Here is a 17,062-nt window from a genome sequence, read left to right as displayed (position 1 = left end):
AAAAAAAAAAAAAAAGAAATTTCTTTGGTCAAATTGAATTTTCTTGCTACCCAAGGCATAAGAAAGTCAATAACTATAAATTTATAAAACTATTTCTTCAAAAACAGAAACAAGAAAGATTGTCAAGTTGTCATCTTGCATATTTACTATTATTTGCAGGGCTTGACAATTCTAGTAACTGTAAGTAACGAAGCATGGCTATAATCTTTGCTTTAATGCTTTCTCCCAAGTGTCTTACCATATGTGAGACTGGACATGAGCTATGTGACCCAGATATTCACACATCTGACTAGACAGAGAGGTTAGCTTTAGTTACCTTCTTCTTAGTGAAACTGTGGCTTCTTACAACTTTGTATCTCCACACCATGATTGTGACAATGAGCATTCCACATTCCCAGTATCAGATTTCTTATGTATAGTGAGTTGTGGTTTCCAATCTAAGGCTTTCCTAAAGTCACTGCATTTATAGGGTTTCCGTTTAGTATGAATTTTCTGATGTTTAATAAGATTTGATCTGATGGTGAAGGCTTTTCCACATTCAGTGCATATATATGGTCTCTCTCCTGTGTGAATTCGCTGATGCTCATGAAGTTGTGACTTCTTAATGAAAGCCTTTCCACAGTCACTACATTCATAGGGTTTCTCTCCAGTGTGAATTCTCCGATGTCTATTTAAGTGTGACTTCTGGATGAAGGATTTTCCACACTCAGTACAAATATAGGGTTTCTCCCCTGTATGAATTCTCTGATGCATAATTAGTGTTGACTTCCTTGCAAAGGCTTTCCCACATTCACTGCATTCATAATGCCTTTCCCCAGTATGAGATTGCTGATGTATATGAAGACCTGACTTTCGAGTGAAGGCTTTTCCACAGTCACTACATTTATAAGGTCTCTCTCCAGTATGAATTTTCTGGTGTGTAAAGAGATTTGATCTGTCAGTGAAAGCTTTTCCACATTCAGCACACCTATAGGGTTTCTCTCCTGTGTGAATTTGCTGATGCACGTGAAGTTGTGATTTCTTAGTAAAGGATTTCCCACAGTTATTGCATTCATAAGGTTTCTCTCCAGTATGAATTCTCTCATGTGTAATAAAATGTGATTTGTGGAAGAAGGCCTTCCCACATTCAGTGCAAACATAGGGCTTTTCTCCTTTATGAATTCTCTGATGCATACTTAGTGTTGATTTCTGAATGAATGCTTTTCCACATTCATTACATTCATAATGTCTCTCTCCAGTATGACATTTCTGATGTATTCTGAGTCGTGACTTCCAAGTGAATGATTTTCCACAGTCACCACATTTATAGGGTTTCTCTCCAGTATGAATTTTTTGGTGTTTAATAAGATTTGACCTGTCAGTAAAGGCCTTCCCACATTCAGTACAAATATAGGGTCTTTCTCCAGTATGAATTTTCTGGTGTATAATGAGATTTGTCTTGTGAGTGAAAACCTTACTACATTCTGAACATATGAAGGGATTCTCTCCTGTGTGAATTCGCTGATGCACATGAAGTTGTGACTTTTTAATAAAGGATTTCCCACAATCACTGCATTCATAAGGTTTCTCTCCAGTGTGAATTCGCTCATGGGTAGTAAAATGTGATTTCCGGATAAAAGCTTTCCCACATTCAGTACACACATACGGTTTCTCTCCTGTATGAATTTTCTGATGCATACTTAGTGTTGATTTTCTTGTGAAGGCCTTTCCACATTCAGTACATTCAAAGTGTTTCTCTCCAGTATGTTTTTTTTCATGTATATTGATATTAGAATTCTGAGAGGTATTTTTCTCACATTCTCTGTGTTCATAGGGTTTTCCCCCATTATTAATCCCCTGACATTGGGTAAATTTTTCTCCATATTCACTACACATAAAGTGATTCTCCTTAGCATGAGTTTTCTCATGGTTTGACTTGAGGAAAAAGTCTTTCTCATATTCCTTACATATATATTGTTTCTTACTTGTATAAATCTGAGGAACAGCAAATTGGGACTTCTGAGTGAAGACTGTCCCATACTTGCTGCATTCATGTTGTTTTTCTTCAGTATATATACTTTGATGTGCAGAAAGATGTGACTTTTGGGTGAGAATTTTTATAGAGTCAGAAAATAAAAAGAGATGCTCCCTAGTCTGAATTTTTGGATGTTGAATGAAAGTGTGCTTCTGATTCATAGGTTTTTTACATTGATTATTTTCATATGCACTCATTTCTGTATGAGAATTCAAATGAGTAAAAAAGTTATCCACAATCTTATCCAGATTTGCAGTTATACCATTTCTATTGTAATTATGTAAGCTTATAATAGGCTTCAAACTTTTATCAAATGAGTCATAATTATGAGTTTTTTTCCTTGAAGGAATAAGGTGTGTGTTTACATGAACTATTTTTCCAATGTCTTTATAATCACAGTTCTTCTCATTAACCAGGGTTCCTTTGTTGATGAAGAGGACAGAATTTAAATGTTTATTATAGTTTTTCTCATATCTCCTTGTCTGTTCATTTTCTTGCCACAATTCCTCTAAAGTGGAATAAGAATCATCTCTTCTGAGAAGATTAATTCTCTCAAATTGGACTGAAATGCCATCATACATTCCTTGTGAAGTTTCAAAACAAATATCCCCATCTAAAAAAGACAGAAAAGAGAAAACTGACACAAAGAACAGTTAATTGATAATAGAAGGATTGCTATATAACAGCAGATTCAGAGTGAACATAGGGGAAAGAGAGAGGTTCTATAAACCTGTATAATTATAGCAATCTATTTAAATAAGATGTAACAATACAGAATAAAATGAACATTTGTATTACATTTACTGCATGATATACAATACCCCGATACATGTTAGGCATTCTTTTAAGTTTTCTAATAACTCATTCTACATCATCATAGTCCTTTGCTCTTGATATTATTGTTGTCTTTATTTTATAGATGAGGAAACTGAGTTAGAGAAGAATTAAGGAATTTGATGTAGATCAAAAGTTTGGTAATTGGGGAAAATAAGATCAAAACCAAAGTAAGTCAATTCTAAGCATGTAGCAAAACTACATAGTTAAGGCATCAGAAGATCAAAGAGACAAACTGTGGATTAAAACAAGTATATATATGAGTCTAAATCTTTATTATCATTCATCTATAAAGCCTCATCAATTTCCTTGCTCTCTTTTTACCCTATTAACTACTATTTTCTAAATACCAATTTATATGATTTATTGTAGCCTCAATCATTCTGACTTAGTCAAATAGTTAATGGGTATATAAAATTAATTTTTTTCTCCCTGGTTTGGAGTATAGAGAATCTTACAGAACACATTCATGTGCTCATAACAGAAATACACTCCTCCATCAAAAGCTTTAAAATTGTAGAAAAGCATGTGGCTGCCTCAAAACAATGTCTCAATGTCTGTCCAGGCTCATCTGCCATTAGATGTTGCCAAGTAATTCAGTGCCCATCAAACAAATGGTAGATAAAAAAATATGTGTGTGACAAGGCCAGTGTGCTTCTTTATAACCTCTTTCTCGTCTAGCTGGCTCTATTCCAGACTTGATAGCATCCAGCGCTATGCAACTGGCAATGCCCTATACAGAAAGAGAACAGAAAGCTATGACCTTAGAGTGGATTTTTCCATTTTAAAATTATTAGGAAAAAAAAATCAGGAGAAAAATAACATGTCTTAGCACTTGAAAATGAAAATGACCATAAAATATTTATTGGAACACAATCATACCAAGTTGCCGATGTATTGTCTGTAGTTGCTTTTGAGTTACAACAGAGAATTGAATAGTTACGACAGCACATGCACATGTAAATAGTGTTAGAATAACTTGGGTATGAGAAATTTCAGATATGATTTTAGGTGATATCACTGGAAATTGAGGAGTGGGCAACTAAATGATATTCCCTAATAGAGAAAAACTGTTGGAGAAATGAGTAAGGGGGAAAAGGAAAAAACCACAAAGGAATATGACAAAACTTTGAAAGGGGAGCTACCTGCTCTTAGCACATTATGTTGTAACTGCCCTCTTGCACTGAACAAGCAGCCACCTGGTGGGGTCTTATATGGATAAGGTATTCATCCTTCTTGGAGGGACTACACACAGGCCAATGACTGCTTGAGACATACAACTTGCAGTGACAGGGAGAAGAGCTTATGCCAGAATTGACATATGTGACTCAATCTGAAACACAGAGTTAAGTTTAGGCTGAGACACAATCCAGGGTCACTTTAAGGTAGACCTAAACCATTACAACTGTCCCTAACCTCCAAGTATAACTTCCAACCAACTGGTTACAACTGTAACAGAGGCTCACAGGACAGCAGCACAAGTCCAAGTATGTATTTGCCAGCAAGCAGTAGAGCCAGACAGCAAAAGAGAGAGCCCTGTAACGGTGGTCATCATCTAGACAACTTGTTCATTGCCCCAATTGTTAAGTCACCCACAAAGGAGGAAAGGATACCACCCCAAATTTGGTTCAGAGATCAAGCGTGATTATGTGACACACACATGAATGTATGAAAAGACTCATTATTCACATAATGAGGCTTTACAGAAGAGCCCCCAAGATGGTCCAAAAGTGGTTTAAGATAGCAAAACAAACAAACAAACAAAAAAAACCCCTGGTTTTATGTTGGCTTGGGCTGGGGCAAGACTGACAGTTTCCATGCAGCTTTCCACAGCACCAAGGAAGGGAGTACCTGGGTCTCCTCAGTTTGTCCATATGTGGGTAGACTATTAAGAAAGAGGAGTGAAGCTTAGAAGATGTCAGCACTCTGACATAAAAAACATATCTATTACAAGGTACATAAGAGCTGTTCAAAATGTTTTGTCATTAAAGAAAAAAATAAGAGCAATTAAAAATTAAAAATCTATTAACATATATTAGAAATATGTGTAAAGATGTGAAGAAATTGATAATGTCAGACAATCAGGGGATTATATACTGAATCATCAAATCCAGAAAATGTGGTTATGCTGAGTCAAGTAAAGTATTAGTATAGCCAATGATATAGCAACTCTATTATTTTATCCTGAGAGCTGCTTCTTTTTTATAAGAATATGAATATGTCATGAAGAAAGGTATTACAATAATGACTGCAGTAGCCAGGCAACTGCATAGTGAAACTCCATACTATGGAAGGCTATGCAGCAGCTAGAAGCTGCAAATCAATGCAAATCAATTTAATGCTGAAGAAAAATAATAAGATATTGAGCAGGAAGACAACACAGAGTCATTTTTATATGCTTGAAAATACCAATGATTTAAATTTTATAATGATCCCATAAATTCAGGGACAGGTAGAGATATAAAAAATTAAATCTAGGGCCTCTCTGGTAACACAAGGGGTTAAGTCTCAGCAATATGAAGCTATCTGCAGCACTGTAGCATGAGTTACCCACATGGTGCAGCAGACCTTTCCTGTCTTGCCCACTGCTCCCCTCAGCGGTGTATTTCAGCCAATCTGCCTATTCTGCTCCCCATTCTGTCTTTGGTGAATCCTTTCACCCCACCCACTCTGGTCTGCACCCAAGCTCTTGTATGCATAAATAAACAGATCTTAAAAAAAAAATTAAATCTATTAGAGCAGCTGCCTCTGGGAAGGACATAGATGACTATGGGAAATGAAGATGAAAAGAAATAAAGTATGGTGGTTTAAATACATTGATAATGCTATTGTTACAAACTGAGTACTATAATTAATTCAATTTCCTGCACACAAAGTACAGAAACTTGTTAAATATAAAATATAAATGAGTCAGGCAGACCGAATTAGTGCTATGTCACATTAGCCAAGCTGGAAGAAGCTATCAGGCAAGAAGCACAGTTACTAAAGTCACATAAATCAAAAAATTGTTCCCAAATGTAGGTAATAGTATCCTTGGTCAACAGGTGGAGAGGTGTGGGATATCATAAAATAAGGCCATCTCTAGATGGCAATTCTGAGGCATGAAAGGAAAAAAGAAAATGAAAAACCAGCAGAATATTTCTTTTAAAAGGCAAATGTACAAATATCTGAATGAGTAAAAAAGGATTTAAGACCTTGTTGAAGACAAATGAATACAAATACTAGAGAAAGGGAGTAAAGCATAAAAAAGCAGGATCCTGGATCCAATGCACCTGCAACTGTAGTACATTCCCTCCTATAAAATCAAGCAAAGAGACACTGGTATAAGGGTCTTAAGTTGGGGATGACATTTGCACATTCAAGGGTCAACTCTATCCAAGCAGTTCCAAATTCATGTCACAGAAACATCACATTAAAACACTCCTAAGTTTCCAATCTCTACCAGTCCATCCTCATCAGTTGTACCAGGTCCCAGCAATTAGTTCCCTACTCACCTAGATAGTTCTGACTTGAGATTTCACCATCCAATATATATGGTCCTTCTCCTTGCTCCAAGTTAAAAATGACTTCTGGCTTGGGAACCTGACACCCTATTAATAGGAAATGATAGAGGACCTTGTATCAGAGCTCATCACAATGAAGACTTCCATTTACTTTTCAGAAACATTCACAAGGAACAAAGGCATACTCATAATAACCAAGACAGATCATTAGACAAAATTACGACATACTGAGGATATCCCACATATCCAAATCCCAGAGATTTTTAGAAATTCTGCTGAGGAAGAAATACATTCACTTAGTTATAGCCTAACTGAGCAGAGCCGTGCTTACCCACTGAGATCAAGTTGAAATAGTTTTCCAGCATCACATCCCTGTATAAGTTTTTTTGAGTAAGGTCCAATTGTTGCCACTCTTCTCTGCTAAAGGTTACAGTTACATCCTTGAGTGACACTGATTCCTGTAAAAAGACATGCCTACTCAGTGTGAAGGACCAGGATTGCAGAAGGGAAGCAAGATATTTTAGGAACCTACTTTATTTTTCTTAACATGACACAACAATCTTATTAAACACATTTTAAAAATACCACACCCTTTTTTCTGTGTTATTGACAGTGTTCTGATTTGTTTTACATGCATGCTAGATACAAATAAGCTGTGAAAACTCATCAAGCAGTATATATATGATTTGTGCATGTTTTTTGTATATGCCATATTTTATTAATAACTCAATTAAGAAAAAACACATTCTGCCATTCATGTTATTCAGTGATGCAATAACTAAGACAATTCTTTTTAAAAATGTGATTAAAACAGTGTGGTACTGGAATAAGAACAGACAAATAGGTCAAAGGAATATAATCAAGAATTCAGAAATAAGCCCTCATCTTTATGAGCAGTTGATATCTGATATGGGTATCCAACAATTTAAAAGAGAAATATTGCCTTTTCAAAAGAGTGTGGTGGAACAAGTAGATATTTACATGTAAATGAATGAAGCTGGACACTCAGCTAGTGCCATATTAAAACAAAAACAACTCAAAATGGATCAAAGCATTAATGTACATATATTTATTCAACAAAAAACACAAGAGGTAAATCTTTATGACAGTAGATTTGTCAATGACATTAGATACTAAGTCAAAAGCACAAGCAACCAAAGGAAAAGAAGAAAACTTCCTAAGAATTTAAAAAGTTGTGCTTAAAAGGCTATTCCAAAAAAAGTGAAAAGATATTTTTCAAATAATCTCTCTCATAAGGGACTTGTATCTAGAATAAAGAATTCTAATAACTCAATAAAAAGAGAAATAATCCAATTAGACAAAGGAGGACCTTGGAGTATGAGTTTGATCCCCAGCCAGGGAGCTGACCCACATGGAGCAGCAGACCTCTTCTGTCTCTCTGCTGCTTCCCTCAGGGGTGTATTTCAGTGGATCCACCTGTTCTGTTTCCCACTCTCTCTGGTGCATCCTCTCACCAGCATCCCCTACCAGCCCATTTCTCTGGCCTGTACCCCAGTTCTTGTATGCATAAATAAATATAAGGTTTTATTATTTTTTTAAATAAATCTTTTTTTTTAAATAAAAGTTTATAATACAACAGAAGGAAGCCTAAGCTTGCAACTGTTTCACGGACAGAGAAGACAGGACAAAGGTTAGGAATAATAGAGAAGGGATGTGGAAAGGAAGTGAGAGAAGAGAACCCTTAAGAAGGAAGCAGTGCTCTTACTGCAAGGAAGAGGGTCATTTAGAAACAAGAAAAAGGAAAAAGAATGAGAAGTGGGGAAGAAGGAGAGGAAAGCAGATGACAGCACAGAACAAGAACTGAGACAAGTGTTGAAATAGAGAATACAGACAAGATAAAAGGAATAAAAAAGGAAGAAAGAAGCCTAGCCTCTTCATTCCTTTTATTTTAGCTATATTCAGGAAAGTAGATTCAGTGATGGTAGTCTAAAATGAAGGTCAATGTTAGTTCTGGCCAGCAATAGGACTGTACCTATCAAAGGTATATGGAAAAGACACAACAGACAGCCTTCCTATAACCTCTGGAATGTCAATTTGGTGATACAAGTCTCCAACATAGCTTTCTATATAAGGAAGAGTATCTAATTCCCCTCCTTGGCTTTGGCCTCTTAAGAAAACTTAATGCACAGTTTATTTTCCCACCCCAAGATCAGATGCTGCATTCCCCACAAAGAAGAAAATGCTTCTAGCGACTGCCAGTTATTGAAAGAAATAATTCCTCTTTGGATAGCCCAATTTTACTCATAATGACAAACACTATGTTTCCAAAGTCATGCAGAAAGTAATGGCTTATAGAGTGCTTGGAAATTACTCTCTCTTTACCATAAATGAAATAAATTACATATCAATAATATAAACCATGTATCTAGTTCCCATTACTGCTAATTTTGCAAGAAGATAAGAGACAATTTTATAGTTCAAAATTCTATATATATGTGTGTGTGTGTGTGTGTGTGTGTGTGTGTGTGTAGATAGAAAGATAGATAGATCTATATTCCAAGCATGGCTCCAAGTTGACAGATCTTTATCTTCTTTATCTCTTATCTTAGTTTTTGAATTTATATTTGTCTACCTCATTTTATTAGATGTTTACTAATTCTAGAACCTGGACTTTTAAACCAGAATCCTAAAAACTAGGATATTTATTTATTTATTAGAGATTTAATTTATTTATGCATACAAGAGCTAGGAGGAGGTGGGGGTAAGAGGATTCACCAGAGACAGAGTGGGGAGCAGAACAGGCAGATTGGCTGAAAAAAAACTGCTGAGGGGAGCAGTGGGAGAAATAGGAGAGGTCTGCTGTGCCATGTAGGCCACCTCCCTAGCTGGGGATTGAACTCATGCTGCAGTAGCTAGCGATAGCTTGATGGTGCTGAGACTATATATAGAGAGTTAATTTTAAATATATAATATATATAATATATTACATATAGAATATATACTATATAATATCACAAATATTACATTATGTACATATATACACATCATATAAATTACATAATATATTATACTATCTATTCATATATTATATATATAATATATTATATACCATATTAAAAAGCAACTATATATATAATACATATATATATAAAGCAACTATCTATCTACCTACCTATGTATACATATGTATCTGTATATCTACCTATCTATGTATACATATGTATCTGTATACATACATATGTATACATAGACAGGTAGGTAGATAGATAGTTGCTTTATATATATATGTATTATATATATATAGTTGCTTTTTAATATGATATATAATATATTATATATAATATATGTAATAGATAGTATAATATATTATGTAATATAATGTGTATATGATATGTGTGTGTGTATATATATATAAATATATATATATATTAAGCAATAAATATATGAACAAGTGAGAACTCACCAGAGACTTGGTCATTTCTGCCTCCTCTAGGACAGGGGCAGAGCTAAGAAAACAAATGGAAAGAGGTACAGATGAGAGAGCAAAGCATATCCACATCACCCATGGACATACTTCATTTGTGTTCACACACCTTACCTAAAAGCTCATTTTTAGGGCCACATCATAAAAACATCATTTCCTATAGCACAAAGATTTAAATACAGGATGACTAATAGACAAAAAAGGGTAGAAACATCTTGATACATAATCATTGTGAACTGCTGATACTTTTATACACCATCCAAAAGATGCAATGCTGTGTCAAATTAAAGTACTGTAGAAAAATATGAGAATCTCAAATAAAAGAAAAAATGTTGTACCAAATATTATGGCTTCATTTTCTATGAACTATGTATGTGCAAGCACATGCACATATATATGCATACACATTATGCATAAATGTATTCCTGCATACACATAGAGAAATTTATCTAGACGTATATACTAATGTGTTAACAGACACACTATTTGGATGATAACAAAATTATAGGTAACTTTGATGTTCTTATTATTCTTATTGCCTAGTAAAAAATAAAATAATTGTTTTAAAGAACATAGTGATTCTGACCTAAACAGTAATTAGAGTATATCCATAGGAAAAGCCAAAGAAGGAGCTTTCTAGATTTTCATTTCACTTTGCGTATGATTCTTCAATAGGAAGTTTTAATGGAAACTTGACCTAAGTGGATTTGATTCTAGTTAATAACAAACTTTAAGACCTGAACCAAGTCACTTACTGAAGCCACTGTTTTCCATTTTTCTGACTTAAAGAAAAACCGAACAATTAGGACAAGGAACACATCTACTTTCACCTACTTTTTAAAAAAAAAATTAATTTTTATTTCTTATTTCTTCTTCTTCTTATTATTTTTTAAAAGATGTATTTATTTGTGCATACAGAACTGGGGTACAGGCCAGAGGCTCAGGGGTGGCGAGAGGCTTCACCAGAGACAGAGTGGGGAGCAAAACAGGCAGATCGACGAATTACACTGCTGAGGGGAGCAGCAGGCAGGTCAGGAGAGGTCTGCCACGCCATGTGGTCAGCTCTGGGGCAGGCTGGAATCGAACTCATGCAGAAGTGGCTTTAGCTTCTTAGTGCTGTGCTTTAACCTGCTGGGCCCCAAGGAGGGACTCACCTACTTTTAACACTTAGTATTTTGCCACCTTTGCTTAATGTTTCTGTAATACACCTAAGTCCACATTTATAAATTTATATACTTTTTCTTTTGGAACGTTTTGAAAATTGTAGATGTCTTGACACATCATGCTTAAAGACATCACATAAATATCCTAAAGGATTAGAATGCCTGAGAGAATTAATAGTAATTCCTTATCGTTTGAACATTCAGCTCATATTTAAAATTCCCCAGTTATCCCCAAAATACTTTTTCTTGCTGTTTTGTTTGAAGCTGATTGAATTAAAACTTAACACAATGGCCACTATCCCTTTTACTCTAAATCTGTTCTCCCCAATATTTTTTTGTTTGTTTTTTAAAAAAGACTTATTTGTGGCCCTCCCTGGTGGCGCAGTGGGTTAAAGCACAGCACTAAGAAGCTAAACCTACTTCCGCATGAGTTCAATTCCCGCCTGCCCTGGAGGTGACCACATGGCGTGGCAGACCTCTCATGACCTGCATGCTGCTCCCCTCAGCAGTGTACTTCGTCGATCTGCCTGTTCTGTTCCCCACTCTGTCTCTGGTGAAGCCTCTTACTGCCCCTGAGCCTCTGGCCGGTACCCCAGAGTTCTGTATGTACAAATAAATAAATCTTAAAAAAAAAAAAAAGACTTATTTGTTTATTTATGCATACAAAACCTGGGGTCAGGCCAGAGATACTGGTGTGAAAGGATTCATCAGGACAGAGTGGGGAAAAGAACAGGTAGATCTGAAATATACTGCTGAGGAGGAGCAGTGGGCGAGACAGGAGAGGTCTGCTGAGCATGTAGATCACTTCCCTGACTGGATATTGAATTCACATTCCAGTGGCTGCAGAGAGCTTCACAGTGCTGCATCTTCACCCCTTATACCACAAGGGAGGGCACCCTTGGTTGGTTTTTAAATTTTATCTTTGCTTTTAATTTGTATTTAGAAGTTTTCCTATTAAATACACTTTTCTAATATAAGCAGAACTTTGATAATTTGTTACTTTTATTATTATTTTGTACATATAAAGTACAAAACTTATTAGGTATATAGCATTTTCTGCTATTTACCATACATGTACATATACCATTCCGATGACAACAGAGAACATTTCTGGGACCTTTGGAAAGTGTTAAAAAAAATCACATAATTTTTAAAACTTAGGGGAAAAAGAACAAAGCATTTCCTTTGTCTTTCTCTATAGCTGTGCTTTAGGGTAACCAAATAGTTGAAAAGGAATTTCTCTTTTTCTCTTTAATTATGCTAGTTAGTAAATGAAAGAATGTTAGAAATGGAAATGTCTATTACGAATTCCTTATTAACTAATGAACCTACAAAGCAATCATTGATGACTGCCCATAATACAAAAAGAGAATCAGATATTACACACCCTCTGATAGAATTACACAATACCACCTGGGAAGTACCCTTGCCCAAGCCCCACCAAAAAGGCACCTGAATCTGATCATGCCTCTGCATCTAATTTCCAATCCAAGCTATATAAAGTTACATATATTTTTGAAAGCTAATTATAATAAATTAAAAATAAAAATCAACAAGCAGCTATAAATCAGAGACATTCTATAAGGTAGGAGATAAGAAGATCAAACGGGTGGGAAGAGCACAAGGGACTATGATGATGGGACACAGGTGAAGTGGTGGTGGGAATTTCATGGGGACCTGAGAGGTGAAAGCATACCATCTACAATAATGATGTAAAAAATATGTAAAATTACAAAATAATAATAGCATATATTTTAAAATATATTGTAATTTTGTGTACTTATTTTTAAATTTAGACTTACATATTTAGATATTTAAGAATGAAATAACAATGTGAGATTCACTGTAAAATAATCTAGCAAGAGAAAGGATGTGGGCAAAGGTAAAGTATATATGCCCAATGATTGGGCATAAGTTGCTAAATTGTGGAAGCTAATTGATGGGTATATGGTGGTTCTTTACACAACTTGCCTATCTTCTGTAATTTTGAAATTTTCAGAGTGAAAAGTTTAAAGAGTATATTTTTAGATTACCAGGGAAAGCTTAATTTGCACTGAGTATCAGATAGCATTAGGGAGTGATTATAATTTTTATTTGGTGGGTATTGGCAGGCTATACAGGAAGAAAAACTGTCTACATTAGTTGGACCTAATACTTACTGTGGGTGATACTGTGATAATGTGGTGGGTGAAATGACATATTATCTAAGGTTTACTTAGGAATATTCTGTTTAGAATTTCTTACAAGATAGTAGGTAAAGAATACTGGCAAGTAGTTGATAACTATAAAGAACTATATTGAGAGCATATAGAGGATTATATAATTTATTCTCCTTTTCTATAATAAAATAAAAATATATAAAAATTTAAAAAATAACCCTCTCCCACTATAGAGAGCAGTCTCAGGATATACAGCATGAATCATGTACTGGTCATATTGGTCAAAAGATAGTACTTTGTTTTATTAAATTTAGCTCTGAGAAAATTCCTGTTTCTGGGTTCCCCCTACCCACCCTTCAGCAATTCTCACATTCCTACCAAGCTGGTCTTGGCCAGATAAGGGACCTGTGAGACAAACTCTCCTTGGCTGGCACATTCACACTAAGCATCACCTATGTCTCGTTTAAATCTTCAATCTTCCCAGGATCCCAAAGCTGGGTGGATGATCAAAGACTGGTAACAATATTGAAACAGATTCTGAAAATGAGATCTGAAGGCTCAACTACCTGGTCTGATCTCAGGGCTCTGTGGAAGCACAAAGGGATTCTGAGGAGAATCTACAGATTTTTCTATAGATCTACACAGAAAGAATTAAGAAAATCAAACTGCCTCATCTGCAGTAAGGAAAGTTAAACACTGAGATAGCATCTAAAAGACCCCTTCATTGTTAAGAGTCAAGAGTGACCTTTTCAGAAAAATACTTGCAGGATAATATATCAGGAAAACAGCCCCAACAGGTGTGAAAGTTAATATATTTTTGTATACTTAATGAAGTCAAGAAAATATAAAGGTATCATCTAAGTAAATTTGAAGTTCCAACACGCCTTCTATCTCCAATAGGAAATGACATTCTCCCTACCCCACAAGGAAGGAGGGCCTCCTAGCCCAGCAACATTTCACCCAATGAGAATTCCATACCAATGAACCAACAAAAACAGCTACACACACCAAACTCCCAGTTTTCTCCTATGAGCTCTGGTAACACCTCTAAAATCTAAGTTCGTACCGCTTTTGTACCAAGAGGAGCACGTGTCTGCTAGTTGTTTTCTGAATATAAACCCATTTCATGTGTGAAATAACTAGTTACTTTTGACAAATATAAAATGAATCAACAAGAAATCTCAACAGAAAAATACTATTCAACAATTGTTTTTGTAAAAGATTATAAAATTATAAAGGATGATGATGATATAAGGAGGCCATTAAAGGGAAAATCAGTACTATTCTATGATAAAGCATTCTAATTAACTGGGGGGGGGGAGGGAACTTGTTACATGGGGTGTAGAAAAGAAATAGAGTGAAAAGTCTATTTTATCAAGGTATGAAAATATTAAGGGAATGCAGAAAATAATGAGTTTAAAATATACAGTAAGGATTTACTATTTCCTTTACTAAAGGAAAGTACGGAATCAACTTAGTGTAATAACTAAGCTTAAGAAGTAAAATTATCTGAGAAAAACCATAGGTTGAATGAGGGAAAAAAAGCAATATGATGTATTCTTTACAAGTAGTTAACCTCGCGAAAGATGAATATAAAAACACAGCAAAGACACATCATCCAAGTGCAATAAAACGTGAAAGCAGAAATGGCAATAAACATAGGAAGGTGAGGGCCCTCCCTGGTGGCGAAATGGGTTAAAGCACAGCACAGCGAAGCTACTTGCTTCAGCAGAGTTCCATACCCGCTCCAGAGCGAGGTGACCCTCAAGGCAAGACAGGCTTCTCCTGACCTGCTCCGGGCTCCTCTCAGCAGAGTATTTCAGTCAATCTGCCTGTTCTACTCCCCATTCTGTGTCTGGTGAATCCTTTCACCGCCCCTGCACCTCTGGCCTGTACCCCAGTTCTGTATGCATAAATAAATAAATCTTTAAAAATAAACAGGTGAAATTCGAGATTTAACGTGTTTTGTGGAAAAAAGAGATCCTGTAATAAGAGTAACCAATAAATAAAAAAAGATACAAAATGCATTAACCACTAGTGTATGTTTACCTCCTAAACACACGAATAAAACCAGCAAAAAATAAGAGAAACTATTAATAAGATATCTTTCTCAGAATAAGATGGCCCAAGTAGACCAAAAATAATAAAGAAAAATATAAAAAGCTATATTTAACATACATGAAGCGAACTTTACTCCACAGGACAGAAAATACTTTTATATCCAATGAACGAAGTTTACTGTGCAACTTTGTTTCAAAGAAAATTTCAATCCATTTTTATGCTGGGAGTTCACAGAATGCATCTGATGACAATATAATTAAAATAAAATAATTAAAACATATCTTAATAATTTGGAAATGAAAGTATTTTCCTAAATAGGGTCACAGGGAATATCACATTGCAATTCACACGCTTTAGATAAAGGTGTATTTGAAGAAACTTCACAATCTTAAACCGATCCAGTACTAAATTAAAAAAAAAAACAGAAAGACAATTTTTAAATGAGTTTACAAGAAAAAAGTATCTACAAAGAAAGTTAAAATTTAAAGAGTAGTCAGTATAAACACAAGTGGTAACGCCTATTAGTCACTGAAATAAACTTTGAGATGCCATATTACAAAACAAGAATAAGAAAAAACGATAACTATATTAAGAATGACAAAAGTAACTATTAGTCTGGATACAGAAGAGATCAAAACAAGTAAATAGAAGTTACCTGAAATCCCACCGCCGCCGCCGTGTGTGTGTGTGTGTGTGTGTGTGTGTGTGTGTGTGTAAATCTTCGGGGGGGGGAACGATAATAAGAAATGGAAGTAAAATGATGAGCATAAAAGAAAGAGTAAATCAATTAAGACCTAGCATCAGACCCTCCTCAGATTCGTCATTATTCAGTTCCCAGTTATCCGGTCCACCTAACCCCGCCGATCGCATCTGTACAGGCTGCGGATGCACCACCCCTTCACTAAGCCCGCGGATCCACCATCAAAGTACCCGCCCCCCCAGGCCGGTCCCCCAAACCCCAATCATCCTATCACTGATACGACTGCTCGATAAGGACTTTAGAGACGCTTCTTCACTCAGTCCACGATTGCTCTCATCCCATGCCCCCATCTGCCCCAAGCCCCGACTCTCTCAGGGCAGTGGTCAAATTACCGCAGGCGATGATTGTAGTCACCAAAACTAAACCGGACCCACAGCTTTTCGACCCCTCCTTGCCCGTGCGGGATGCTTCAGGGCGCCCCAGGGTGTGCGCATGCTCGGTAGTAGCTTCTTGGCAAACTTGCCAGTACTCAAAATGGCGGAGTGCTAGATTACCGCTCCCTCCCTCTTCAGATAGTTTAAATTTTGCCCCAAGATGACATTCCCGGGTGTAGTCTGACACTGGCCTGTAGTGGGCCATGTCAAAGTGACATAATACTGGCTGAGAAACGCGAAGTGGAAAGGTGGCAAGCAGAGATACAAATATGGGACTGGGCAAGGAAAACAAGAATTGGTGACAAGGCTTTTCTCAGTGCTCTTAGGGACACAACAACAATATCAACCAACAAGATCTAATCAGCAATTATCAAACACTAAACCCCCAAACACAGAAAACATATCCTCCTCAAGCTTCCTGCAGCTTTTAGGAAGGTAAACCATAACGTGAGTTATAAATCTCAGCAAATTTAATAGCACTGAAATCATAAACACTCTGACACCGTAAGACCAGGCTACAGATCAGCAATAGAAAGACACTGAGAAATTTACAGGAACTAAATATCCTAATAATGCAGGTAGGAGGCCTAGCCAGATACTGTGGACACAGTCCCTACCCCAGCCTCTTACCTCTCAAGGCCTTGGACTTCCGAAGACAACTCATCACATGCTGTGAAGCCAATTGATAGAAGGGAACTTACTGACTTTTAAAGTGAACTCAGGGAGATGGGTGGTTAGGAACAAAGGAA

The 17,062-nt window shown here is 36.0% G+C and overlaps 1 protein-coding gene across 3 annotated transcripts in view; it reads right to left on the bottom strand.

The window, feature by feature from the left end:
• The window catches only part of ZNF484 (zinc finger protein 484), a 22,518-nt gene extending 6,653 nt beyond the window's left edge, over positions 1–15,865 (bottom strand). The window contains exons 1-5 of one of the 3 annotated variants that reach the window (XM_012726525.1): positions 15,835–15,865; positions 9,776–9,818; positions 6,683–6,809; positions 6,343–6,438; positions 317–2,627 (exon numbers count right to left, since the gene is read on the bottom strand). In XM_012726525.1, the coding sequence (XP_012581979.1) occupies positions 343–2,627; positions 6,343–6,438; positions 6,683–6,809; positions 9,776–9,790 (2,523 nt within the window). In that variant the 5' untranslated portion in view covers positions 9,791–9,818; positions 15,835–15,865 and the 3' untranslated portion in view covers positions 317–342. Of the gene's footprint in view, positions 1–21; positions 2,628–6,342; positions 6,439–6,682; positions 6,810–9,775; positions 9,819–15,296; positions 15,372–15,834 lie in introns of those variants that run through there. The other 2 variants (XM_004685047.2, XM_012726526.1) reach the window with 2 other exon arrangements.
• Positions 15,866–17,062: the final 1,197 nt, after the last annotated feature.

Source organism: Condylura cristata, unplaced genomic scaffold (assembly GCF_000260355.1).
Source record: "Condylura cristata isolate star-nosed mole 26May11 unplaced genomic scaffold, ConCri1.0 scaffold00017, whole genome shotgun sequence".
NCBI classification, from domain to species: domain Eukaryota; kingdom Metazoa; phylum Chordata; class Mammalia; order Eulipotyphla; family Talpidae; genus Condylura; species Condylura cristata.
This window is presented reverse-complemented; position numbering and strand designations above follow the sequence as displayed.